This window comes from Watersipora subatra, chromosome 2 (genome assembly GCF_963576615.1).
Source record: "Watersipora subatra chromosome 2, tzWatSuba1.1, whole genome shotgun sequence".
Lineage (NCBI taxonomy): Eukaryota > Metazoa > Bryozoa > Gymnolaemata > Cheilostomatida > Watersiporidae > Watersipora > Watersipora subatra.
The window spans coordinates 70,827,794-70,854,479 of NC_088709.1; the positions used below are offsets into that span (position 1 = coordinate 70,827,794).

Below are 26,686 nucleotides of genomic sequence, written 5' to 3' on the forward strand. Positions count from 1 at the left end.
TGATGACGCGGTAGATTATTGATAGCAGTTTCCTCATCTACACACCACGTTTCTCTGATGTGGATGGAAATTTTTCGATCAAGTGAATTGAGTCAGAGAAGGGATCAACCTATTTGGCAAGTACATGTCCAAACCAGACATTTTACATCAAATGAATAGACTTCGTCTTATACGCTGATTTGTGATTTATTTTCAACAACAAAATTAGTTGAGCAAAAGAAAAAAGCTGGAGGAGTGATGAAGCCCATAATACGCAATAGCATAGCTAGTCGTGGTGTTGGGCTTGTCGGCATCGGTTTTATTCACATGTTAAAAGATACAACCTAACTTCTCTCTTGAAACCGGCCACCTTCTCTATGCCTTTAATAGACTTAGTTTATATAGCAATGTTGTTTTCATTTATGATCGAAAGGCCAAATTTTCGATTGCCAAGAACTGATGAACACAGTGAAGCCGTGCTATTACGTAGACAAGCTAGTGTATGCCTTCGTAAGTCTATGCATTTATCAATGCTTGCTTAACATTTTTGTAATCCATAACTTATCCAGTGATGTGCTGGTCAATGCAAACCATTAAAATGCTTTGTAGCGATGGTAAATATTGTTGTACCACATATCCAACTGCTAATTTTCCTACTTTGCTTTATTACTTGGTAATAAACAATTCACTAGTTTGATGTACAAAAACAGATGTGGCACAGAAGTTCATTTTTAATTAAATTTTTTATATGAATGGTGCAGACAATAGAAGTTTGTAGCTCGTTGACCAAACTGTTATTAGAATATTAGTTCATTCGATCGATTTTAAGAAACAGTGGTGTTGAAACATTGCTTGGTTTACGTAATTCAAGGAAACTATTGTAAAAGATGGCATAATCAATTGATTATGCCATTGTAAAACATTCTTACAATGATTATTGTAGGAATTGTCTTCCCTAATCTAGATGATAAGAAGACAATTCCTAAATTTCTAAACTAAGTGTAGCATTTATGCTATGTGTGCGCTATGTGTGCTGTACTGCTAATGCTGTGCTGCACTGCTAATGCTGTGCTGCACTGCTAATGCTGTGCTGCACTGCTAATGCTGTGCTGCACTGCTAATGCTGTGCTGCACTGCTAATGCTGTGCTGCACTGCTAATGCTGTGCTGCACTGCTAATGCTGTGCTGCACTGCTAATGCTGTGCTGCACTGCTAATGCTGTGCTGCACTGCTAATGCTGTGCTGCACTGCTAATGCTGTGCTGCACTGCTAATGCTGTGCTGCACTGCTAATGCTGTGCTGCACTGCTAATGCTGTGCTGCACTGCTAATGCTGTGCTGCACTGCTAATGCTGTGCTGCACTGCTAATGCTGTGCTGCACTGCTAATGCTGTGCTGCACTGCTAATGCTGTGCTGCACTGCTAATGCTGTGCTGCACTGCTAATGCTGTGCTGCACTGCTAATGCTGTGCTGCACTGCTAATGCTGTGCTGCACTGCTAATGCTGTGCTGCACTGCTAATGCTGTGCTGCACTGCTAATGCTGTGCTGCACTGCTAATGCTGTGCTGCACTGCTAATGCTGTGCTGCACTGCTAATGCTGTGCTGCACTGCTAATGCTGTGCTGCACTGCTAATGCTGTGCTGCACTGCTAATGCTGTGCTGCACTGCTAATGCTGTGCTGCACTGCTAATGCTGTGCTGCACTGCTAATGCTGTGCTGCACTGCTAATGCTGTGCTGCACTGCTAATGCTGTGCTGCACTGCTAATGCTGTGCTGCACTGCTAATGCTGTGCTGCACTGCTAATGCTGTGCTGCACTGCTAATGCTGTGCTGCACTGCTAATGCTGTGCTGCACTGCTAATGCTGTGCTGCACTGCTAATGCTGTGCTGCACTGCTAATGCTGTGCTGCACTGCTAATGCTGTGCTGCACTGCTAATGCTGTGCTGCACTGCTAATGCTGTGCTGCACTGCTAATGCTGTGCTGCACTGCTAATGCTGTGCTGCACTGCTAATGCTGTGCTGCACTGCTAATGCTGTGCTGCACTGCTAATGCTGTGCTGCACTGCTAATGCTGTGCTGCACTGCTAATGCTGTGCTGCACTGCTAATGCTGTGCTGCACTGCTAATGCTGTGCTGCACTGCTAATGCTGTGCTGCACTGCTAATGCTGTGCTGCACTGCTAATGCTGTGCTGCACTGCTAATGCTGTGCTGCACTGCTAATGCTGTGCTGCACTGCTAATGCTGTGCTGCACTGCTAATGCTGTGCTGCACTGCTAATGCTGTGCTGCACTGCTAATGCTACCTTATGCTTCACCATACAATTACATCTTTGTGCCATAAAGCTAACCCAATTTAATACATTCAACTCTACTGAAATTCATACTTAGTTCTATAAAGATAATTGTTTTGATAACTGGTCGGTTCAAATCAACATTTCACATTTATGTTTCAATTCAAAGATATTTTACTTGAGTAAAAGTACTTGTACTGGAGTTTTCTTCTCACGTCTACCAGAAACATTCAAACTTTTATTTCCAGCTGAAGTTTGTTAGTTAAATCCACAAAAAGAGATATGGCCTGAGATATTTTTGCTTTGGTCAGTCTGGTCAGAAAGTTTCTATTGCTTCTATCTCATATATGGTAATATAATATGAAGTTCTTTAGTGGTACATGTGCTCTCTAAAGCTGCATTCACACCAGCTGACTTTCAAACAGAGTTTTTGTGCCTGATATTGCAACGATTTTATGGGAGTTATTGGTCCGATTTTTTCCTTTCACACCAGGACGAGGTTGGATTGAGATTGGGCGACTATGTGATTTTCTATTTGCAGGGTCAGATACCTTTAGCTGACGTATTTTTAATGAGTCAAGATTTATATTTTGTTGACTGTTTTCTATGAAGTTTCTCATGGAATTTTTAGCAAGTTTATCAATTATTTTGCTCTGTCTAGTTCATAACTAATAATGGATAAATATAGGGAGGATGATCTTTCGTTAACATCATCTACTTCAATTATTATAGCAACGGCATAATAATTGAAGCAGATGCTCCAAGTACCATTGCTATAATAATTGAATGAGCGAAATAATTCAGTTGATAGCACCCTTCAGGGGCTTTACGGAGGGCATTCAGGGGCCTCTACAAAATTATTATTCGTGTTTGAAGCTATGACGAAAAGCATGCACAAATGTGAAAACAAATTTGGCGTTCACTTTAAATGACAATCTGTTAGTTTCTGTGAAAGTGATTTTATTGTCTACTAAAATAGAAAATTGGTCTAGAATCGCCCAGCGATCGGGCACAGTCCAAGAAAATTGTTCTCTGGACAAAATTGGTCTTGGGCTTGCTTGGTGATTCTTAGCCAGTGGGCCCAATCGGCATGAAATCGGCTGGCGTGAACGCAGATTAACGAAAAATAGCCTGAGATTTTTATTGCTGACTGAATTGCAGGTACTGGAAGATGTTACTGCCGATGAGTTTCTCATGTTCATGTCTATCCTCTCGGGCCTCAGGTGCATGCAGACGCTACAAGGAAGGCAACACCTTGTTGATATTATCTCTCTCCAGGCTGGCTTTGACTGCAACTTTGATGTGAGTATCTATTGGTTCTGGTCAGTCTGGTGTTTTGTACTCTTTTGTTATAGTAATATTGAGTAGTTTACAATGAGTTATAGTAACAGTGAGTAGTTTACAATGAGTTATAGTAACATTGAGTAGTTTACAATGAGTTATAGTAACAGTGAGTAGTTTACAATGAGTGTCAATAGTCTCTACAATGACTAGAACATTGTACAATTTTGGAGTTGCAAACAGTTTTTTCTTGCGGTTTCTTTTTGGAGTTGGTCTATCTTGAAGCTGACACACAGTCTTCTCATCTGTTAGCAATAATTCATCAGGCAGTAAATGGTCTTGTTAAATAGGAAACTTATAGAAAAACTTATAGTGAACGCAAATAAAAATATATTTAAAAAATAAAATTAATAAAGTGAGAATAAATAAAAATTTAAATTAATGGTGTATTAATAAATAAAAAGAGCTTTTTATTATTACATATACTTTCACCTGTTTGTCTCAAAGGGTCAAAGTGTTTCTCTAATATAAAGAAGAATAACGAGCTCAACAATGCATAGGTTTCAGATGCTAAGGAAATGATAGAAGTGAAGGTTAACCCATGCCAGGTTTTGCACTTTTATTAGTTTCATATTTCATACATTTTAGTTTTAACTTTCAATTAGCTGCTTCACTTCAACTTAAAAACTGCCATGATTCATGATACTTTAAACGTTGCATTTGGGTAATCATTGCTAGTCTAGAGATAAATATCGCATAAATTTTACATTTGTATTAGAAATTTAATTTTAGCGCTGATCAGAGGTGTGCCCCATCATATGATATACTTAGTGTCAACCTACAGGAGAAGTGAACTCTTGCAAAAAAATCAGATTCACTTCTGTATAACAGGAAATATTTGAAGCACCAGAGTTGCAGTCACCTGAGTGGCTACTTGTTGTTGTAGGCCACTGATGTAGATTGTGTAGAGAAGGTGCTGGCATGCACCCAGCAGGCCATGGCATTGTTCTCGGTGAGTCTGCTTTGGTATATTCCATGAGGTCCTGCGCAGTGCAATACTGATCACAATCATGGCATTTGTGGATGTAAACTCAGTTCTCATAATTGTTCATGTATTAGTTTAGACTTTCTGGTCTGATGAGGAGTATACTGTACTTCCCCTCTCTATGTGGCTGACAATGATTATACATGTGTTCGTAATTGTCAACATTGATGCGATCAAAATTGGCTAATTATAATTGGCTAAAATACTCTAGTGAAAATCCTTTTTGATAAACTGAAGCCTCGGTTTCTCGTTTTAGTCAATAGTTTTTTCATAAGCAAGATGAAAGCTGAGATAGAGCCAAAAAAATCGATGCTTTCTTCAAGTCTAGAAATTTCTAATTTTGTGACATTAGGGATCGTCTTGGCAATCAGTGGAAGATGACATACTATAATTTATGCATTCGTTTTTGGTTCAGAAGATGAGCTTAATAAAAAATGCTAGGATAAAAATGAGTGCATGCTTGTTTTTTAAAAGGAAAAGGTGGTGATTGATTAGGAAAAATAAAGTTGTTTTGTTTTCGAGATGGTAGTCAGTGGTGTGTTGTTACGATGTTGATCATCAATATACCGTACAACTTCTATTTGAACGTCATGGCGCTCTATTTTTAACCCTTCCCCTATAGTGGTGTTTAAGTAAAGGTGACGTTCAAATAGAGGTGGTGTTCAAATACAGGCTGGCGTTGTATTTTTCAAAGAGATCGTCAGAGTTTTGGGAAGACCAATTTAACCCTTTTACGGGCAAAGCGAATGTCGCCTATATTTTTCACTCTCCTAAGGGCAAAACGAGATTAACCCTTTTTTGATGCAATGAATCCCCTATAGCTTACGTCCAACTTGCCTTAGATCTATAAATAGATATGCATAGGGAAGCCGAGAAATATCTCTACCAATTGATATACGAGGTCTGATCAACAAGTTCCAGGAATGGCTGTATTGTTGCAATATAGATAGTTTTACAAACAAACTAAATTAGTCTCCTTCAAAATACATTCCTTGAGAGTTTATACATTTAGTCCAACGCCGCTGCCATTGCTCAATGCAGTGACAGAAGTCCGTTTTCTTCAGGGCCCGCAACTCCGAAGTTGTATTTCTTTTAATTGATTCGATGTCTTCAAATTGTTCACCTTTAAGGGAAAATTTTAACTTTGGAAACAACCAGAAGTCCCAGGGAGCAAGGTCTGGTGAGTATGGGGGATGAGGCACTATAGAGATGGAGTGTTTGGCACAGAATTCATTCACAGTCAACGATGTGTGTGCTGGGGCGTTATCGTGATGTAACCTCCAACCACCTGGCTTCGCTAAAGCTAGTCTTTTGCGCCTGATACCTTCTTTCAAGCGCCTTAAGGTATCTCTGTAAACATACTGATTAACAGTAGTTCCTGGAGGTAAGAATTCTTTGTGTACTATTCCATCAATCTCAAAGAAAACAACCAGAAGCGTTTTGATCGCTGACCGTGACATCCTCGCCTTCTTTGGTCTAGGAGCCTCAGGTGACTTCCACTGTGAACTCTGCATTTTGGTTTCAGGGTCGTACCCATACACCCAGCTTTCATCAGCTGTTATAACAGTTTTTAGGAAGTCGGGATCATGCAGTACTGCTGTCTTAAGTTTGCTACAAATGTCAATTCTTCTCTGCTTTTGATCATCATTCAGCAAACGTGGAACAAACTTTGCAGCTACCCTATGCATGTTAAGATCATCTTTTAATATTTTGTGAATAGTACCAAAAGAAAGCCCAGTTTGTTGGCTTACTTCTCGTATAGTAACACGACGATCAGCGTTGACTATAGCCTTTACAGTGTCAATAGCAGTGACAGTCCTTCGTGATGTTGGAGCGCCACAGCGTTTATCGTCTTCAACCTCTTCTCTTCCTTTTATAAACCGTTTGTGCCATTCATAGACTTGTGTTTTCTTTAGGGACTCATCTCCGAAGGCTGTATGCAACATTTGAAGGGTATCTGATGGTGATTTACCGAGTTTAGCACAACATTTTATACAGACGCGTTGTTCGTTTTGATCGGTCATTTTGAAAAATTCGCCGAATGATCCAAACTAGTCCGTGATTGTATTGATATTGCTTAGCAACGACTAAGAATTTTGGCCTAAAACTTTCTGTACTAACTAATTAGGAGTTGTTCTTTCGTTTGCAACCATGAAAAGTAACTCCGACATAGACTACTAGTCATGGTAACACAATTCCGGGAACTTATTGCTCAGACCTCGTATATTGCTTGCAATTAACCTGCAATGATATTATCGCCTGTGCCCCACTTTGCAATATCTTGAAGCTTCCAATTTTTTTATTTCATTCTAAATTTGAAGGCAAATTTTTATTTTATAACTATACTAGATGAATGCCTTGCATTGCCCATAGTGTCAGTCAGTGTCGACATCTGTCCAATTGCCAATTAATCCTCTTGATAATTCTCTAGTGTCTCTCAGTCTCTATTTGATACATCATTACGCATAAAAGTCTATTGCCAAACGCAGAAGCCTAAAGATGCATAAATATAATGATTATGTCAATAAAACTTAAAGGTTGACCTGCAGCAAAATTCACATTACAGTTATTTGATATCAAAAGATTCACCATGTCTTACTCTGTTGTGTTGTAGGTGGCAAATATGTGGGAATGTGATTACAAACTCTTGAAAGCTAAAAAACGAACAGTTAATCGCAGCCACACGAGACCGTCGTAGTTTGGATTCTCTTTCCAAAACGGCTCAAATGTGACGTAGCGGTGGTAGATGGTTTCTGTTTACACTTTCATGCAACCTTATTCGTCGAAATATTTTCACAAATATACTTCACGCATTCAATAAAACCATGTCTATTGTTCTTACGCGTCTGTTTTATCGTCATTGTAATGCTGTCACTTTTAGCAGTGATATCTTATAACTTACCGTAAAAATTTGTTTAATTTTTTAGCCTTAGCTTGAAAGATTACATATCATTGTCTGATAAACATGACGGGCTTGTTGGTCACTTGTGATAATCGAAAAGTACTGTAGAAATTATTTGCGAAGTATTGGGTCACATGATCAGATTACGACTTGCCGATTAGACCAGGCCGAAACAAAACTGTAAAGTCGTTAGCATCTATATTTGATACGGGGTCTTCGGTAAAACCCGAAGTGTTTGTCATAAACTAGTACTACGATAAGTTTTATATTGAGCTTTTTATTGGCCTTTCAATTCACGTGAGAACATCACGTGACAAGACAATAACCAAACTGTCATGGCTATGTCAGAGAAATGAATAGATTCCAATCTACGACGGCTTTTCGTTTTTGAGCTTTTAAGAGCTTGTAATCACATTTCCACATATTTGGCACCTACAACACAACAGAGTAAGATATGGTGAATCTTTTGATAAAACTAACTGTAATGTGAATTTGTTGCAAGTCAACCTTTAACTAGTACTATGTAACAATCAAAGTTATTAAGAAGTTACCGTACCCTGCCTATGCATTAGTGGTAAATCTAAGAAAACTTACCGTAAAACTTCTATTTGACCGTAAAACTTCTATTTGACCGTAAAACTTCTATTTGACCGTAAAACTTCTATTTGACCGCCACTATGATAGAAAGGCTGAGAAGAAGAGCGCCACGCTCTAATTGAACGCCATCTCTTTTTGACCGCCTCTTTGATATTCATCGATCTTTATGAACCCATAATATCAAGTGATCAGTAGAAAAGCGTTTACAAAATCGTATTAATAATGAATCGTTTGCATCAATAACAATTAATTCTCTCGTAGTCCAACTCCGAGGCTATTCGTTTTTTTTGTTAAAACTTTGAACGCAACGCCATAGAAATAATTAATAACGGCCTCAGGCTAACGGTAGTTCCTTGTTTAACACGGTTCTGATACTTCGATGTATATGTACGCTACGTGCTTAAAAACGGTTTACATTTATGATAGTAGGTGAATAACTAGTTTTGGATCGAAGGTTATGTTTAGCGAGCAAAATTCTTAGGCGTTGCACTTGCTAATGCAACGTATAGAAGTTTTTCTCTGCCAAAAAATTGTTTGGACGCTAATATCGACTAGTTCAGCAGTGCAAAAGAAGAGTTGATGTCAGAAAACATTGTGGAAAGTATTGGACAATCAGAAGTTGTTCATTCCATCTAAAGCAACAATCAGAATGCAACTATACGAGCAAATGATGCAAATATTTTTGTTTTAAAAACGTTAATTTTTGTTTCTGCAGGTATTATACGTAGTTTTTGTTTATGTCACTCGTTCATGAATATTATTAATATCATGAAAAATAGTGCGCCAAGGCGTTCAATTAGAGGTGTTGCGGTAACTAATTTTTGATGGTGAAGATAGAATGATTTTGGAGTTGTCTATGAATGGTCTATGAACAAAGAAAAGACAAAAGCATTGCTTGTATAGACTAGTGGTGACTGCCGTGACTTGCCTATTCTCATAAAATCCAATCTTAATATTGTTTACAGTTTTTGTCGGTATGTTTTCATGACACGATTAACTCACTTTCAGAAAAACGTCCACTCAACGAAGTTCGTAGCGTACTACCTTGATCAGGTGGTTGGTCAGATTGCAAAGGTCGGTGCGAGTGGTGATGGGGAAGATACCAAGCTGGAGCTCTTGAAACAGCTGGCAGACATGTCACAGTGGTGTCCTGACCTTGAGAAGCTGCCTGAGGGTCTGAAGAATCTATACGTAGCTATTCAGGTATGACAGCTGTCGGCAGTTGCTCGCTGTATTTTTCAGGGCATGGAATGTTAGCCGATACGTTAACTCGTAGGATTATTGACCAATCTTGATAGACTCTTTCCGTTCTTGTAGAACATGTATATATGATTGGATAGTTTACCTGTTTATGTAAGAGGAAAACGCTTCACCGAGGCTGTCTATGCGTGCTCAAACATTTACTAACAAGGAAAATACTACCTCTATCAATTCAGGCACTGCCCGGGAGTTGTTCTTTCGCTGTGTATCACACTACTAGTACTATTTATAGTTTTTTATATACAGGCCTAATTCCTTTATAATGCTTCTCATGTTCTGTTATGTTTGCGAGTTTTTGTGTGTTTATGAAACACTAATTGATTGTTTCTATAGTCAATACTCAAGTTACTGGTATCTGTAGAAAAAATTTGAGGGAAGCTTCTATGAATTGTCTCAAACATTCTGGAAGGTTCTTCTGTGTTGATAGGGTTGACTGGGATTTATATAAATATTTAGAAAGTTGCACTGAAATGGCTACTTACAAGGCTGTTCAGTTCTAGTTCATTGTCTCTAAAGGTCTGCTCCTTTCATAGACTCTTCAATACATAGGGCATCGTTCTGATACAGTGGGTCCTCGCCATATGACATTAATTCGTTGTGGTTTTGGCATCGTAAGGCAAATATGTCGTATAGAGGGGTATGGAAACCCATAGTAATCATCTAATGCAAACACCCCTGGTACAAAACATCAAAATTTTATGTAAATACTGTACATTTTGAAAATTAGTAACAAAAGAATATGTTAACCTTAGTAACTATAGTTACCTACAGTAACTTTAGTGTATTTAGAGGTTATGATTTGCTTATGATTGTGGTTATGTTTCTTCTTTAACGTTGTTATCAATCTTAGGATCCATGGTTAACGAGTTAAAGTTATATATATAGTTATATACGTGTAACTAGTGAATACGTTGTTCGGGTAATTAAGTCTGGACAAAGAGTTTATTTTGATTTAACATGTACAACATTTAAAATTTTAACTTTGAAACTTCATATCATGAGAGAAGTGTTTTGTGCAGTTCAAATAAATTAAGAAAAAAATAAAACAACTGTAAAGATGTTTAAATGTGAAATAATTAGCAAGGAATGGCTAGATAGTTTGCTTTGCTATGATGATTAGCAAGGAATGGCTAGATAGTTTGCTTTGCTACAATAATTAGCAAGGAATGGCTAGATAGTTTGCTTTGCTACAATAATTAGCAAGGAATGGCTAGATAGTTTGCTTTGCTACAATGATTAGCAAGGAATGGCTAGATAGTTTGCTTTGCTACAATGATTAGCAAGGAATGGCTGGATAGTTTGCTTTGCTACAATGATTAGCAAGGAATGGCTAGATAGTTTGCTTTGCTACAATGATTACAATGAAAAATGATTCAACACTGATACAATTATTACGAACTGAGAAAACAAAATAAAAATCATGAATATGTTGAATTAATAATAGCAATGATTACATAAAAGTGTGTGTATAAAAAGATTTCTGTTGTAACAGAAGCTATCCATCAAAACTTTGAATACGATGATACTGGTACCTCTCGATACCGGTACAAATGTAAAAATGAGATGTCGGACTGTTTTTGTCTGATACTTTGTCTGACTGAATGGAGAGAGAATGTAGATGCAATTCCTACTCGAGATAATACAATTCACGTGTAAAAGTTTTATATTTTATAGTTTTTAGCGATAGCCATGAGAAGGTACCAGAAATTGAAGCTGGTAACAGGACATTTGAAATTGAAATGTCGCATTTGAAATTACAAATGAAAAAAAAGGTAATGAATTTTGGAATAGCTTTTAAAGTTTTAAAAAGAAAAACAAACACAAAAGGTAATATTAAATAATAAAAAAGTACATCTCCATTTAGCTTGTAACCTGCAATCGTGATAAGGTTACTGTAGATCAAATAGCTTGGGTGATAAGAATGGCTTAGCCTGGTGATTAGGTTTGCAAACTCCTTATCGCATTAGTCACAAGTTTAAATCTAGTGCCACACGGATTTTTCATTTGTAAATTTTAATCGCTTTAACTGGACACAGGGATGACCCGCAAAATCACAGATTTATATAGGAGAATTAGAGTTTATAGTAAATATTATATTAAATGGTGAACTGAATAATAAATTTTCACTTCTGCTTTTCATTAATTTTCATTTAACTCACGCAATATCAAGCATTTACGAAACACGAAGAGTGCTGAACACAGGCATTGTGGGAGAGATTTTGGCGAATAGCACACTGGCATCCTCATTATTCTGACGGATTCAGCACACCTAAAGCCAAATTTGGATTTCAAGAAACATTCTTGTTGATGTTCTATGGTGGAAAAATGGAGTAAAGAGGGTACAGAAAAATGTCGTGTTCCACATTGTAAGGCAGAAAACTTAAAACAGGGATGTCGTAACCGAGGTGTGATACACCGTACTTCATGAACTTCATTACTTCCTCGTAAAACTAGCAATATACAATACTGATTATAGGATATGTTATAAACTGAGTAAGCTGTTACTCGCTTATTATCTAGTTCCAAAGCTGTTAGTAAAACATTAACTGCTGCTGGACCTCACAGTCTGTAGTATAAACGCTTTGCTACACGGACCAACGAAATGCCCCATTTTGTGTTGCCGACATCTCGGTAATACATTCTGTCAAAACAAACATGTTGGTCTACATAGGTAGATACAAAATCGATGCACAAATGATTTGAAGTAGATATTTCAATAGACATAATCTCGATTTAATGTTATTCATTTCAAATAAATTGTGTGCAAGATTTGCTTTAGAATGGTGATGACAACAGTGCTTCACACAAACAACTATTTATAGGTATTTATACGTATATTTTATCCTTAACTATAATATATTTATATATATTTATGGAAAAATATATTCTAGTTAAAGATTAACTTTTACAAACTTTTGGCAAATTTTATCAGAAAGTATTAATACTTTTCTAACGTTTGTGATTGGTTTTGATGTTTGAGATGATCCGACTGCCAGGATGTTTCAAGATTAAAATCGACAAAACTTGATTGTGTTTGAGGTGCTCAGAACAAAACGTGTGCAAAATGATGTCACTAGTTGTTATAGTTGACATCAGCTATTGCATTCAAGTTGAAACGTGGCGTGTCTCTATTCTGTCAGTCACTTTACAACTATAGACATCATAATCATACTTTCTCTTGATATGAGCTTTTTAACTTCGATCGAATTTGTCGATTTTAAGCTTGAAACATCCTGACACTAGGATCACCTCAAACATCAAAAACAATTGCAAAAGATAGAAAAATTCTGATACTTTCTGATGATACTTTCTACATAAAAAAATTTGTAAGTTCATCTTTAAAGGCTGACTTGCAACAAAATTCACATTACAGTTAATTGGTATCAAAAGATTCAACATGTCTTACTCTGTTGTGTTGTAGGTGCAAAATATGTGGAAATGTGAAGCTCTTAAAAGCTAAAAAAAACGAACAGTTAATCGCCGCCATCACGAAAACGTCGTAGTGTAGAATCAATTCATTTCTCTGACGTACTCAAACAATTTGGTTATTGTTCTGACACATCACGTGAATTGAAAGGCAATAAGAAATGTGAATTTCTGCAGGATTTTTCGACTATCACACGTGACCAACAGGCTCGTCATGTTTATCAGAGGATGATATGCACTCCTTCGAGCAAAGGTTAAAAAATCAAACGAATTTTCATGGTAGGTTTTAATATATCAGTGCTCAAAGTGACAGCATTACAATGATGATGAAACAGACGCGTAATGACAATAGGCATGGTTTTATTGAATGCGTGAGGTATATTTGTGAAAATATTTCGATGAATGAGGTTGCATGAAAGTGTAAACGGAAGTCATCTCGTTCAACTACTTCCCATTTGAGCTGTTTTGAAAAGGGGTTCTAATTTACGGCGTTTTCAACTTTTCGTGATGGCTGCGATTAACTGCTCGCTTCTGAGCTTTTAGGGGCTTGTAGTCACATTTTCACATATTTTGCAATTACAACACAGCAGAGTAAGACATGGTGAATCTTTTGACACTAAATAACTGTAATGTGAATTTTGTTGCAAGTCAACCTTTAACATTATGCTGTTTGCTCATAATTGTTTATACTAGTTGGATCAAATCTCAACTTTGCATCTTCCACTCGAACTGTCAGAATTTTTGGGATTTGGATGATAAGATATCTTGATCCTTGAACAATAGCAGTACAGTAGTTTCTGTTATTGCATTGGAATCACTATAGCCTATGAGACTGGAGTGGCATCTCATGAGCCCATATGTCCTTTGACACTCTAGTGTCACTGAGATTGTAAACATGTGTCAGCTGCAAGAGGATGTTTGTTAACATTAGCCTCGATTAAAGTTTTCTATTTAGATGCCTATCTGATTTGACAGAGATAGTTAATTAATGCAAGACTTGTTTGTAGAGCTTTCAGGTTTCCTGTCTACCCCAGAAGGGATATGCTTGTTGAAAAAACACCAGTCAGAGAATGAAGTTTTAAGGCTGGTTCACACTATATAGCGGTACTAACTGTGCTACCCGGCGTTTCCCCGGATAATAAAAAAAGTCTGGACAAAAAATTGATTAGTATTTAACATATAACAACATTTACCATTCTAACTTTTAAACTACATATCATGAGAGAATTGTCTTGTGTAGTTTAAATAAATTAAGAGAAAAATGAAAACAACTGTAAAGGTTTTAAAAATTTGTCAAACTGTAACTTTCAAGCTATTAGCCTGGCACATTGCCAATGGAAAATTGCAGTAAGCTGCTAGGCTTCTAATGACGGTACTCCACGACATTGCGTCAGCATTGTTGTTCAGCTGCAGTTATTCTAATAAAAGCTATAGCCGGAATGCAGACAGACATACGACATACAACACACGGACGACATACTTTGAGAAATATATACATAGATGTCTGTGTTGTCCTGTTTTAATTTTTGCCGACTATGTACACCGTGAACTGATGACATCATTGAGGTAACGCGGATACTTCAGGATTGGTTGCAGCTGTGAAACATAACCGACTTACCAAGCATCCATGACAGCCTGTGTGATATGTGCACAACTTTGGGGATGGTGTTTGACTGTCGCGGATCGTTTGATATATATTTCCTTTTATGATAGTTACTTTAGGATTAGTATTTCATCGTTTCCATAACTGCATTGCATAATGAACATGTTATGTTGTGGACTGTTCCCTGATGTAAACGCAGATGGGTTTGTGATAATGTGAACAATACTATCACTGACCAACACCGATGTATTGTGGAGTTACTTATGCCATATGGCGATATAGTGTGTACCAGCCTCTAGTCTTGTCATACGCCTACCCATAAACTTGTAGTTATCTTCTACCCTTTCACTGATATGTAACCAGCACAAAAATTACTCTATTGATGACCTGGGAACTAATTCAGTAAACTATTTTTATGCAAACTGACAGCGTTTGTTATTAGGCCATCAGTCAGTCACGGTAGTCCGGAAATAGTAGCGCAGTTATAGAGATATTGGGTCATGGCTTTTAACGTTGTATCGTCACCCATTCTGCATGTCTCAACTAACTGACTTGGTTATCATATGACCTCATGTACCTCATTCAAGGCAAACATTATCATAATGCTCCTAAAGTTTTGAAGGATACTAGATTGGGATTTTTGTACCCCCATCCCCAACCGCCCCATGTGTAGCGAATCCGAAAGCACCGTGAATGACGTGTCTCGTTACCTGGCAGATTGTCCATTGGGAATTGGCCCTTGCGAATGAAGGCTGTGACCTTGCTGGATTTTTCATTACTCCAATTGTCAGCATGTGAATTATCTATTATGGGTAATCAGCAATTTGTGATGAAAGTAGTGTAAGCAGAGCTATTCACACTGCTGTATTGTTGCTGAAGGGAAAAAAGAGCTACATATTTACGATAAAAGCGGTCAATTACAAAAGAGTTTAGGCTCACGAAATGATTCAAACAAGAGAAAAATCGTTTAGTTTTCACTAGATCAAGTGGCTAAAGATTAGTCATATAATGTGTACTGAGTAGTACTATATAATACAAGTATTTATTGACATATCTATTAAAGGTAAGAATATCTTCGTCCACATATATATATGTTAAACCATATTTCTTATTGTCGAGGTTCAAAAGCGAATATCAAATGAAAATAAAAGATTAATTAGAGAAACATGAATAAAATGGAATCAGGATTATGTTCAATGAATCTGGTTATGTTAATCGGAAATCAACTCTTTTGGTCAATCACCAATGTACCAATTTTTCTTTACTGGTTGACCAAAATGTCGTTCAGCAGTCAAGGACGTATTGGTTACGCAAATTATTCATTTCGTCGGTGTGTGTAGCCATAGTTAAACCCTTTTCTCAGTCCCTTAGTCTCCCTAATCACTAAGAGAATACACTAGGAGTTATTCAACACAATTTTTACTTCAAAAGGAGCTAATTTGTCATGAAATAGCCTAGCTCCACAATGCCTGCTCAACATCTGTGTCAAATGATAGATGTCTAGTTTAACTGCACCGACTGCAGGTTGCTTGGTCGACAACTCATCTAATAGGAAAGAAAAGTTGCAGTAACTAAAAGTTTTCACTAATAGCTTGCATGTGCCCATGATTGCTGGCATATTGCATTGCCGTGCTGTGTAATTGCGATCATGAGCTTTCAATCACCTGCGTAAGCTGTCAGAGTAGGCTGTAATTACAGGTTATTGCACTGCTTTAGAGAGCTTAACTACTGTTTTCATCCACAAGCAGCTTCACTATTGACAGCTATCCAGATACTAAAAACTTCCTTCATTCTGGTCAATTATAAAGGAAATTTGCCATTTGCTATAGTTGTTGTGAAAGTAATGCTAGCGAGATTCCAAAGTACTAGTTGTCATGTGTTAACCTTTTATCACTATTTGTGCTTCACTGTTAGTAATAAAATGATCACATAGCTCTCTTTTCCATAAGACGCGCTACAATCCAACTTTGACCTCCTGTATGATCAACCTCAACATGCAAACTTTTTGATGTCTCACGTGAATTTTGAGCAAATATGTTTTTCTATTTGCATAGTAATTTTTTATATACATTGTTTGAAATTTCTTTAAACATTACAATTTTTTAGTAGAAATCGAAAAGCTAACGAACATTTTTAATTAAATTTAAAACAATCAAAAAAATATAATTATTCCAAACTATCTCTTGTCTGTAAGTCGAGTAAGTTAACCCACTTATTTCTATCAATCACGCTACAATCAAACTTTAGTTTTTACATATAGTTTAGGATTTTACATTTTGGTTTTTGCATTGTTTTATGTATAATGCATTCGTTTTCACGCTTAAGTGTGATTAGATGAAGTGTTTATCGTTATCTCATGCTATTAAATTAAATAATATAATATGTATTTTTATAAACCTATTTTTCTTGACATACAACAGCTATATATATGAAGCAGATATCAGAGCAGATTAACTTTGTACACGGACAGTTTGATTTGATTGTTCTGGTAAGACAAATAAATGGATACTCTCTGCCCATAAATTGCAGTGTTGTCAAGTGATTGTGTAGATTTGTCTCCTCTTTTTTCTATCTTGCCTCCACGTATGTCGTTGAAAAGCGTTCAACTGTCCCATTCTGTTTCATAATTATATGTTACAAACAGCCTTAATTGCACTAGCGCCACACAGGAAAACCAATTATATTCGTAAATAATGCAAATAATTCCCATGTAGCCCTAAAGGCTAGTTCTACAGTACTTCGGTGATTGTCGATGATAACCATGTCCTCACTATTACAAACCTATCCGCTTGCTTCAGCAAATACTCCATGATAACCATGTCCTCACTATTACAAACCCATCCGCTTGCTTCAGCAAATACTCCGTGATAACCATGTCCACACTATTACAAACCCATCCGCTTGCTTCAGCAAATACTCCATGATAACCATGTCCACACTATTACAAACCCATCCGCTTGCTTCAGCAAATACTCCGTGATAACCATGTCCACACTATTACAAACCCATCCGCTTGCTTCAGCAAATACTCCGTGATAACCATGTCCACACTATTACAAACCTATCCGCTTGCTTCAGCAAATACTCCATGATAACCATGTCCACACTATTACAAACCCATCCACTTGCTTCAGCAAATACTCCGTGATAACCATGTCCACACTATTACAAACCCATCCGCTTGCTTCAGCAAATACTCCATGATGTAGTGTTCTCATTTTCCTAATTAAATTTTCGTGAAGAAACCTCTTTGTTTTCGCATAACTGAAATCAAATACTAGTCCCGCAGCAACGGTCATAAATAGAAATAAATAGATCACGCTATCGGCGACAGCGAATTACCATTGCCGAAATGGTTCACATTTGAAAGGTGGTTGTCAATGTTCGGCGAAATATTGGGAAAATTTGACAGTTGCAAACTTTTCCGACGTGTCCGCATTGTTTCGTCCATGTCATTGGTTCATGGTTCACATAATCGCCGATGAACGCCGAAAGGAAAACGCGGACTACGGCGATATAATGTGAACCAAGGTTTTAGTTGCCACTGCATAACGGCTGCCCCTTTTGAAGGAAATTAAATCATAAAATCATGGCTGAGAATTTGAATATTTTTTGGCAAGTTGTTTCCCGAATGAGTTCTCAAAAGTGTTTCCAAGTTGTGAGTGTCTAGAAAATTACTGAGGTTGTACGCTGGCTTTTGTATTTGGTGCTTACATCCTTTTCTCCCCTTGGTGACATGTTGTGTTAGATTCTTCTTGCTTTGATCAGCTCGTAATTCCATAATATTTTAGTTTATAAATTATGCTCAATATTGGCGGTTCAGCGTTTTTGTTTTGATGGCTTATAGTAAGCTATATTACAATGGCCTGGCTTTTCATTTTTTTTTATTACGCTTAGAATTTTCCTATAAGGTTGGTCAGTAGGAGTGGCAGTCAAATCGTATGATGACTGGTGCCGCGCGATGCTTTTTACAGTAGGGCTCTAATTTTTTCCGCTATGACTTCCTGCTGACAAGGACTCGCTTCACAGAGTTCAAACTCAACAAATAAAAAGGGGCATATCACGGTGGCGACATGTGCATTATTATCACTATAGCAATAGCATTTCATGTTACATTATCTGCTCCCCAGGACCATTTTTGCATTTTTCGATTTTATAATCCGTTGACACTTGCCTTATCAGGTAAGTTTCTTAGTTGATTCCTTTAATACTTAGCAATGGCGCATCTAGCCTTTAAGATGCAAAGGTAATGTTTGATGTAAATATACACATCTCTATGAATTTTCTGTTCCTTTACAGGAGTACATGCCTCTACCACCCCCTGAGGTCATAGATCTAGAGAACACGGAGAACAGCACGCCGACACCTGCCCTCCAGTTCTCCTACGTGGAGTGTCTCCTATTCACTCTTCACCAGTTTGGCAGAAGATGTCCCGAGTTTCTCTCAGCGCCAGACAATGCTGAGGTTACCGAAAGGGCCAAGGATTTCAAAATTAGGTTTGTCTATGGTTGTTGGTAGACAGGAGGAAGGGTTGCTAATCAGATGCAGGGTTCCTCATATCTCCCTGTTGATATGTAGATATCAATTCAAATACACAATCATGCTGTCTTATTACTGACTGCAGTGTTTTCATGCATTATGTACTAGAAGCGTGTTTCAATTGGTTGGACACACAGTAATCACTCAATTTGTGCGGTTGATCAGGACTGGCAGTCAGGCACCCTCGCCATATGTGACAAACAGTGAAATAAAAACTAAGATGAGTTTACTAGTGTCTAATAAAGTCACTCTCTATTAATTGTATGCATGCTCCCCTTTCCTCAGGCTCATTAGGCAGTTTAGAGGGTTGATGGCATTTGAGAGACATGATGAAGGGTGTCACAAATAACTTTACACTTTTATTCTTCACAAAATATAACAAGAAAAACCGCCAACCACGGTGGTTGCTATCACATTGATGCAAGTGAAGGGATCTCACTGGGGAGAGTTTTTCATGTAGGCCTATTTTAATTTTTATTTATTTCAACTTAAACAATTGTTTGAATGGATGTTTTTACCCCGCGAAGTACTGAAGCCTTTAATGCTGAACAGTCAAGTAGTGAGAGGTTACCGTAATGTGGCATTAGTGTACTTTTTGAGATCTGCCTTTGGTACCCTTGGTAGCCACTTGGAGAATATCTGTAGCTGCCTAGAGATTTGCGTTACACCACGATGCCACTGCTAGACTGGCATGTGGCAGTATAACATACAGACTAGTGCTGGGCACGGGTAGTAATACTCGTTGAACTCGCGGGTTTATCTTCTCTCGAGTATCGGGTAATAGAGATTTCGGGTATTCCGGTCCTTCGGGTTCGGGTTTTGACTTTCAAGTTCGGGTTTTGGTACACGGATCCGTCGGGTAGTGTTAACAAAAACCCGGTCTATTGCATCCTGCGCTCTTAGTCTGGGACCACAGGGCATCTCTGTGTCATTTTTGCTAAGGAAGCATGACAATGGAGTTTAACGAGTCTTTAATTTAATAGATAGAATAAAATATATCATACCTTATTTACTATGCCTACTAGAAATATTGTAGTCAGGCAGTGATTACTTGTCATTAAAAGGTGAGAAGAAATACTTACATCAAATTTTATTTGCGCAATTAGCCAAATCGGCTTCGTAAACAAATCTATGCCATTTTTAATACGGCGCGTGTTCGCTATCATCGATAACACATAGGTCCTTAGTCTGTTTCCGCTATCGCCTTGTGAGAAAAAGCTATCAGCGTTGATAGTAGCAGTGAAAATTTAATAACTCTGTTTAAATTGATTACCACAGCTAGCTATTATGGATTACATAATTCATTATAACCAAGTTTCACTAAGCCAACCAGCCTTACTAACGGAAAAGCCGATAATGTAAAGTTTTTTATGAGATTTGGAGCACCATCTACAAAAGTCAGAGAGGTACATAGAACATGCTTAAGTATTAAGCTACCATAGACCCTATCTTCTACCACCTGTTGACATGAAAATGGCCTGTAGCCCCAGACTATCTTGACTGTTTAACAATCCACCTGTTAATGCTGCGAGTACGAATGTCAGTCAATGAAAACTGAAAAATGATAAATAAACAGAAAAGAAGTATAATTGCTTTGTAAATTTGAAGATATATCTATTTAGAAAATTTAAACATACAATCCATATCAACAAACCCGATACCCGAAAAACCCGTAGGCAAAGGAATACCCGAGCCTAGCACTACTAGCTACCCGATACTCGAGAAACCCGAACAGAAGGGGGCGGGTCTAAACCCGCTGACCAAGAAGTACTCGTGCCCAGCACTAATACAGACGCATCTGTGTGTTATACTGCTAGTCTGACATCTAACCTCTGAAATCATTTCAGGTTACAGTACTTTGCGCGAGGAGTTGCCTCTTATATTAAGCAGCTGAGAGCGGATTTGCAAGGAAAGAAGCCAGACAGTGTCAAATCAGACGAGGTAAGATTTCTAAGGCAGCTGTATTAGCTCATCCTTCATGGGTATGGTCTAGCTTGTGCCTTGGGCCAGAATAGTCAAGTCGATGTGTCCGGCTCATGTTTCTAAGATATCAGCCGAAAATCCAATGTAGAGGCAGTTTTTGTGACAGCTTTTCAATCACCCTGCAAGTTATTTCTTTTAGTGAAGGGCACATATTAGAAAAATGTGCCAGACATGATAAGCACACCTTTGCTACCAGACTTGTCACGTCCACCACATTTACTACCAGACTTACCACCACCTTTGCTACCAGACTTGTCACCACCAGAGCCGTATAGTTTCACAAAGTCCCCCGACCAACAGAAGCGTATACGGGAGCTCGCTCGATTCCAAACAAACAGGCCACGCCTACTATTTTTGTATAATTTATAATGGAAAGACAACAACATTAATCAACAAAAACTACTCCCATTAGCAGTCGCTTTAAAATTGATTGTTGTATCATGAACCATTTGAAAGAAAACAAAATTTCCTACAAAAATCTACTAATAACGTTTTTGTAAAAACATAAAGTAAATGAAAAAAAGAGCGGTATTGAGAGCGAGGTATGAATATTCCATTAGAGATCAGTATGTTGATCGGGTTTGTTTGGAATCAGACATTTTTGTTTCCGGTTTTGGTCGCATGACTTTGTAAAGCTATATGACTCTGACAGTAGAGAGATGTATAACTTCACAGAGTTTCGCCGCTAACGGATGCGTATGTCGGAGCTCGCACGGCTCCAAACACACAAGCCGCGCCCACTATTGTTTTATATAAGTAATAATGGAGAGGCCGCAACACTAACCAACAAAAATTACTCCCATTGGCAGTTGCTCTAAAATTGATCGTTGTATTATACACCATTTGAAAAAAAAATTTCCTACAAGAAACTACAAATGGTTTTTTGTAATAAAGTAAAGTAATGCAAAAGAGTGAGATGTTGAGAGCGAGGTAAGAATATTCCATTGGAGATCAGTATGTTGATCGGGTTTGTTTGGAATCAAGCGTTTTTTTTTCCGGTTTTCGGTCACGGGACTCTGTGAAACTATACGGCTCTGGTCACCACCACCTTTATTACCAGACTTGTCACAATTCCCACTTTTGCTACCAGATCTGTCACCACCACCTTTGCTACCAGACTTTTCCCCACCACCTTTGCTACCAGACTTGTCACCACCACCTTTGCTACCAGACTTGTCACCCCACCTTTACTACCAGACGTGTCACCAGCACCTTTGCTACCAGACTTGTCACCACCACCTTTGCTACCAGACTTGTCCCCACCACCTTTGCTACCAGACTTGTCCCCACCACCTTTGCTACCAGACTGGTCACCAGCACCTTTGCTACCAGACTTGTCACCACCACCTTTACTACCAGACTTGTCACCACCACCTTTACTACCAGACTTGTCACCAGTACCTTTGCTACCAGACTTGTCACCACCACCTTTGCTACCAGACTTGTCACCACCACCTTTGCTACCAGACTTGTCACCACCACCTTTGCTACCAGACTTGTCACCACCACCTTCACTACCAGACTTGTCACCACCACCTTTACTACCAGACTTGTCACCACCACCTTTACTACCAGACTTGTCACCAGTACCTTTGCTACCAGACTTGTCCCCACCACCTTTGCTACCAGACTTGTCACCAGCACGTTTGCTACCAGACTTGTCACCCCCCACCTTTACTACCAGACTTGTCACCACCACCTTTACTACCAGACTTGTCACCAGTACCTTTGCTACCAGACTTGTCTCCACCACCTCTGCTACCAGACTTGTCACCGCCACCTTTGCTACCAGACTTGTCACCAGCACCTTTGCTACCAGACTTGTCACCTTCACAACCACAATTAGGAAATAAAGGAGAATCGGATATTATTTACAAATTGCAAGTGTAGACCAAGTACCATAAAAAAAACAAGCATGCTAGCCACAACTGCATATGAGACCTCAAACATCAGTCTGTGTGTGTAGTCATACTTTAATGATAACTTAAGACACAAATTAACAAGTCATGGATTAACAAGTCCTAGATTAACAAGTCATGGATTAACAAGTCATGGATTAACAAGTCATGGATTAACAAGTCATGGATTAAGGGATTGTAGTTAGTTCTTTAATTAGATAAACTGACTGAGTTTAGACTCTTTGCATTTAATATAATTTTGCCCTCACTGAATTATTAGATTATCTGAATAACTCCGATTGCAGAGAGAATATTTACAGGCTTCGTTTATCATTCAGTAAATTGTCTAGCAGAATCACCATACCAACCTGTGGGACCTTAGGATACAGCCCTTCTAACTGTATATAGAAGTTCTCTGCTAGTGCAAACAACTTAAGCTTTGATGTCATTTAGATAATTTAATTACGCTGTACTACAGCTACATGTATGTTAGTCATAATTTTATAAACTACTCGCTCTTCGTTATTCAGATAACCTTATCTAGATAATGACAGTTTATGGTCTAACTAGGTTTTCACAATAGTTTATCAAAAATGCCAGTTTATGCACTGCCGTTACTATTTATGCTGTTTTCGCAAGCCCTAAATGTATTTACGTAAATATAAAACAACTTCTCAGATGTTGTCTCAGCTAGACATAATTTAGAGGCATATTTACTAGCATATATAATTAAGTCATTAGGTCATTAGATTAGCAGCTGACTTAGATACTGATTGTGAATGCATGGTTGAGTCACTGATACGGAGCAATGAACAGCTTTAGGGCTTCCGCATCGATTTGTTTCCAAGAGAGTCAGCATTAATCAAATTCCAGCGTAAATACAATACGGATGATTAAAGGCTAGAGTGCAGTTTTACAGCTGTCTATTAGCGTTTGCAGACAGTCACGCCTGGCTACAGTTAAAATTGCATAACATAACGAGTATGTAACCTTTGTATGCGCTTTACAAATCATCTTTAAATGTTATTGTTAACCTTAGAAATCTGTATAAATATTTGATAGAACGCTGAACTCTGTTCTAGACTGTGGTTCTTCTACTGTAATAAGATAGGCTATTCATTATTTGAGAGGTTATGAGGATGACCATTGTCATCTTAACACGCTAGGTTTGCTGGCCTACCAATAGACATGAATGTTACGGATTGACTTGCAACAAAATTCACATTACAGTTATTTGATATTAAAAGATTCACCGTTGTACTCTGCTGTGTTGTAGGTGCCAAATAAGTGGAAATGTGATTACAAACTCTTAAAAGCTCAAAAACAAATAGTTACTTGCAGCGATCACAAAACCGTCGTAGATTAGATTTTGCACCTACAACACAACAGAGTAAGACATGATGAATCTTTTAATATCAAATAACTGTAATGTGAATTTTGTTACAAGTCAACCTTTAAGTTTGCTAGTCTCCTCCCTACTAGTACATGAAAAGGTTTGAATGGGATAAGTACCTAGAATCGTGTTTCATTACAGTAACTGTGCACTACTCTACCAGCAGATTTTGGTTGGTGTTGATGGTTTCACAAATTGCATTATTCGGAACGACTTGTATTCTGGCATTGCGGGGGGGGGGGGGGGTGTACTGTGTCAAGAACCCTAACAGCCGGAATACCAGCATTCACATGGCTCTGTTTACAAAAGATGTTTATAAGTAACAGCGTAAACCAATCAAATTAATTCTTGCACAGGGCGTTAGACCTGAAATTTCATTTTCAACTGTTTTTAAATATTTGCATCTACTTCCTTTGTTATAATAACAATTTTTATTGGAACTGTATCGCCAAAATATTGATACTACTCGTTTGTTGGTAGGTCATTGATGATTGTGATGCAGATGAAGAATTATGTGATACTAACTATAATTTTCCAGATGATTTTGAGTCATAAAATGATGATGAACATGTGCTCGATGGATATGATGCTACTGTGAAGGTTTTAAAAATCATACGGGTTTTTATGGGTTTAGCCCGAAGAATTGTTAAACACTTGTTTTTATTTTGGTGACGTTTGCTCTGTGTGGCCTTTTTAGTAGTGTTTTACTAAATATCATTAGATTACGAGCAGACTTGGATATATTTAATAAAAGTTTTGAAACCTATCGTTGAACAAATTGCCCAGGGATACTGGCACACATTGACAAGGACAGCCAGGGTTCCAAAGGTTAACAAAAGCATATATATTCTAGTATAGCAGTTTGCTGGTAGTTATAGTTATGCACGTGGTATTTGGCTACTGCTGCGTAAAAATATATCTTAAATCTACCGGAAAACCTCTAATTGAATACCACGGCGATGTATTTTTCAACTAGCTCATCAGAATTGTAGGAAGATAAATTTAGCCCTTTTACGAGCAACATAATGCTAATGTCGCCTGTTTTACACTCTCCTTTGGACAGATCGACATTTATGCTGTCGGCCTCAGCATTTTTGTTAAACCACTTTTCACATACGTCAAAGTATCAGACCGAGTTCAAAAAGAAACTACTTTGAGTAAAACTAATATGCCGGATACAGTTATTAATTACTCTGATGGTCTCGCTTTCAAAGTTTTAAAGAAAAAATCGTAAAGCTTTGGAGGTAGGAAACAGACTTTGCTATGACATTGCAATGGCTGCTATTACATCATATGGTGTTCTTGAAGAGTACTATCATTGTTTATTAGAACGCTTTGAAGCCTTCTCATTGATCATCAAAACGCTTTAAAACCTTCAGGTCAGATTGTAAACCACATTATGAATGAATCTGAAAACGATGGATCGAATTTATACCTTAGTGACTTCGAATCAGAGTGTAGTTCTGATGATTATGACGATTGATCTTCTCAAGTACATTGTTACTTAAAGCATGGCAACAGTACCACAAAGACAAGAGAATTAATTGTTGTTGGTGTAACTGAGTCATTATTAGTATTATTTTGGTCACACTGTTCTACTGATCACTTCCTATTATGGGTTCGTAATGATTAAAGAATGTCAAAGTGGCAGTCAAATAGAAATGGCGTTCTACAAAAGGGTGGCGCTGTATTTTTTAACTCTTCTCCTATGGCGGCGTTCTATTAGAGGTGGCATTCAAATAAAGGTGGTGTTGAAATAGAGGTTTTACGGCACTCTAACAATTACTCTCTATTTGTAAATGTAAAATTGTTAAAATGGTTTGCGCATTTTTATGACAACAGGACAAAGTGAAGATGGCTGCTTATAGAACTACCACCAACATCCAACATATTATCAAAGATCTCATGCATGTACCTCCCAGCTATAAGGTGCAGCTGAAGCTCTCTTGGAAACCGGCTAGTGAGCCAGCTCCAGTGGCTGCCAAAAGATCATCAACTGAAACATCTGCAGCTGTAAAGTCTAAAAATGTTAAGACCGGGGCCATGCATATGGATAGGGTGGTCTATGCCCCTCCTACCGGCAAGTTCAGCGACAAAGCGGGAACTGCTCCAGGTGAGTGATTGCTTTAACAGTAAAGGGAGGGCTAGAATGTGCAATTAGGCATTTGAAAACAGTTAAGTTTGATCACAGTACTGCCATGGCAACCTTTCAGCCAGCAGAGGACTATTACGGACTGCCACCAAGTTGCCTTTGTGTATCGTTCTGAGTGTTGCGATTAAAGCTGAAGAGGTAAGCAGCATTTGGAGAGTTGGTTGATTCACTCATTCGCCACTATTCGCATGCGAGTAACTTTCTGTTATGGAAATACTCCTTCAAACTAAGGAAATGTATATCATAAAAGAGTAAGTACTCTTTTATGATATAAATTTTATATATAATGTATAATTTTATATATAATTTTATATAAATATAACAAATATCAGTAC

At 37.9% G+C, this 26,686-nt stretch overlaps 1 protein-coding gene across 1 annotated transcript in view; it reads left to right on the forward strand.

Moving 5' to 3' along the window:
• Nucleotides 1-26,686, forward strand: part of LOC137388951 (apoptosis inhibitor 5-like) — a 40,520-nt gene that overhangs the window by 8,228 nt on the left and 5,606 nt on the right. The window contains exons 5-10 of the mRNA XM_068075460.1: nt 3,434-3,574; nt 4,500-4,565; nt 9,106-9,300; nt 18,686-18,882; nt 20,773-20,866; nt 26,042-26,312. Of these exons, the coding sequence (XP_067931561.1) occupies nt 3,434-3,574; nt 4,500-4,565; nt 9,106-9,300; nt 18,686-18,882; nt 20,773-20,866; nt 26,042-26,312 (964 nt within the window). The remainder of the gene's footprint in view (nt 1-3,433; nt 3,575-4,499; nt 4,566-9,105; nt 9,301-18,685; nt 18,883-20,772; nt 20,867-26,041; nt 26,313-26,686) is intronic.